This window comes from Olea europaea, unplaced genomic scaffold (assembly GCF_002742605.1).
Source record: "Olea europaea var. sylvestris unplaced genomic scaffold, O_europaea_v1 scaffold5504, whole genome shotgun sequence".
Lineage (NCBI taxonomy): Eukaryota > Viridiplantae > Streptophyta > Magnoliopsida > Lamiales > Oleaceae > Olea > Olea europaea.
Genome location: NW_019263837.1, coordinates 10936 through 13910, shown reverse-complemented (window position 1 = coordinate 13910; position 2975 = coordinate 10936). Strand labels below are relative to the sequence as shown.

Here is a 2975-nt window from a genome sequence, read left to right as displayed (position 1 = left end):
CAGCGCAAAGAAAGGTTGAAATGAGGGCAAAAATGCCAAAAAATGAGAGGTAGGGACGTTTTCCACAATAGACTTGAAAGGTAAGGACGTTTTGTGCCAATTACCCTAAGTTGAAATATAAAGAATTAATTGGCATCCATTTTTACTTCCTGAAGAACGATCTCCTACTCTACATGAGTTGATAAAAAATCTTGTAGATTAAGAATTGACAAACTTAGCAAGATTTGTCCAGTTTTGAAGGAGCCAGATTGATAGCATGGCTTCACTTGACAATACTTCTATAAAATGACCCAGATAAAAAGAAAACTAACCAAAACTCAGCCATTTCACTTGACGGAATCTGCTTAGATAAAGATTCATAGAAGATCCTCACGGGTTCTCGCTGTTCACATAAAGAACATGGAAAAGAACGAGAATTCAGACAATATAAACTTCCTACAGATAATAAGCAAACAAAACTTTAAAGGGAATATAAGAGAAACAGAACCTCTTCAGGAACATCATATTTCTGTCCCGGCAAGGAAAAAACTTTCTTCTCTCTGGTTTTGGTCACCATTTTTTTGACAGTCTTTGATGAACTCGATGTTGTTTTCATTTTTAGCTTCACTTGAGCAATAAGTAATTGAAAAAAAAAATCAAAACCAAGATGATAAATAACTATGAAGTTATAATTTTTATATATAAAAAAAAAGGAACATGCACTTTCACATATTCACAAATTAAATAATTTTTATTTATAAAAAAAGGAACATGCACTTACACATATTCACAAATTAAATCAGAATTATACAAATTGGCGATGCAACTGAGGACGAGTTCATGTGCTCAAGGCTCAACTGGAACTCCCGAAGGTGAACAAGAGGAAACGGCCATGAAGAGGCATGGCAAGGCCGATGGGCTGCTGCTTATTTCAGTTTTTCTAGTCCTTTTTTATTGCTTCAGTTATTTTATTTCTGCACTTGTAGTTATTATTGTTCGAAGGGGAGAATATTCTTCTATGATTTTTCTTCATTTCCTTAAAACACAAGAACTAGGATTAAAGTCGGCTAGTTGATTATTGAAATAAAGTAAAAAAATTAATGAGTTTCTCCAGGTCTTGATCTAACCTCTGTGTTATGTGGAATCTAAAGAGATCACATGTTTGTTTCTGGTGTACGATTCCACTGCATCAATTGGGATCCATAAACACCCAATTCATTGTTAATTACTATTACACCATGTCGGATAATCCAATCTCAGTAAATTTAAAGGGGCAAAAAGAAAAGAAAAACTACAAATTGTGAGCACAATAAAATACAAATCCGTACAGGAAGTCAGGCCTCAAGATTAAAGAAAAACAAAAACAGTAAAACCGATCAAATATATCACAGTAAATGAGTACAGAAGAAGTTTGAAATGATACAAAGCAATGATTTTGGCTAATGGCAACCTCATTTTACATATAAGAATGATGCACAAAATAAAGATACAAAATTCCCAATTGACTTCATCCAAAAAGGGGTGATTTTGGCAGATGGGCACCTCAATCTATAAAGAACGATGCACAAAATAGAAATAAAAAATTCCCAATTGATTTACATACAAAAAGAGATGGTTTTGGCAGATGGGCACACAAAATAGAATACTAACTCCTGATTGATTTACATACAAAAAAACATGATTTTGGCAGATGAACACCCCCGAATTATATAGATGTACAAAATTCCCAATTGATTTTGAATACAGAAGTGAATAACTTTGGCAGATGGTTGCCTCAGTTTATGTACAAGAATGATGGACAAAATAAACACACAAAATTTTCAGTTGATTTTCATACTAAAAACCATGATTTCGGCAGATTATATAGGAGTACAAAATGCCTAATTTAGCAGAAATACACCTCAATTAAGAGCAAAATAAACAAAATAAAAACCAAACCGCACTATATCAAAAAATTATAAGCTGGGCACCTCAGATTTGGAGATGGATTTCTCTACAACTTTCTTCTTCTTGACAGATGAATCAATCCTGACCTTTGATGACGATGACCCATCACCACTAGATTTGAATTTTATCCCACCACTAGATTTGATCTTTGAAGCCATGGATTGATTTTAACTGTGTAGACAGGCTGCAATTTTGACCTGTTAAATCCGATTTCTCTATCTAGATTTGCAGACCTGTCAATTGAATACGCATCGCATGATAAATCTCTATCTTGTGTAATGAAATAAAAAATGGAAAAAGAAAGCAGAATGGCGTGCTGGGTTTTTAACTGCTGCCAATAAAGTCATGAACCCAGTTACCCAAATCTACTGTTGCATTGCAACTTGCATGTGGTGATCATGTTAAATTTGCCCTTGTTCTTAAAAATAAATAAATTACCTTTTCAAATATATATAATAACGGTGGATTTATGATAGAATAAAGTGGATAATTGTCATTTATACTTAGGGCTAAGCCCATAAACCGAAAACCACAAACCTGACCCAAATCAATTTAGACTAAAAACGGGTCAAATCGGGTTCCAAACAAGTATACATTTATCTGGGTCATGTTGGTTCAAGTTTAAACCCACTTAAATCGATTGATAAGTGCGTTTTACCACTTATTCGGTCCACAAAGTATGACTAATTATTGATCAAAGCAAAGATTATGACTTAATTCTGTATAATTTTGTTTTTTAGGATTATATTGATGGATATAGCGGAATTCAAGAGAAAAGAAAAGAAAAATGGGAAACTCCAAAGTATGAAGACTAAATTACAACATTTCAATAATTGATTCGGACCACAAAATGAAGATTAAAGGTGTAGTGGATTCAATTGGATCAAATTAAAGTCAGTTGTGGATTCAATTGGATCAAATTAAAGTCAAGGGGTTGAAAATGCAAGAGAAAATACTTGAAAGAATTAAGAATTGACTTGAAAGGTGTTGTGGGTTCAATTGGATGCAAATTAAAGTCAACGGGTTGAAAATGCAAGAGAAAAGACTTG

At 33.4% G+C, this 2975-nt stretch overlaps 1 protein-coding gene across 1 annotated transcript; it reads right to left on the bottom strand.

Moving 5' to 3' along the window:
* Positions 1 to 247: 247 nt before the first annotated feature.
* LOC111389024 lies at positions 248 to 2323 on the bottom strand. Its single transcript, XM_023013871.1, has 3 exons — positions 1950 to 2323; positions 488 to 601; positions 248 to 382 (listed from the first exon to the last, which is right to left on the bottom strand). Exons 1-3 carry the CDS (start codon positions 2082 to 2084, stop codon positions 263 to 265), a joined length of 369 nt encoding a protein of 122 aa, XP_022869639.1. The 5' UTR covers positions 2085 to 2323; the 3' UTR covers positions 248 to 262.
* Positions 2324 to 2975: the final 652 nt, after the last annotated feature.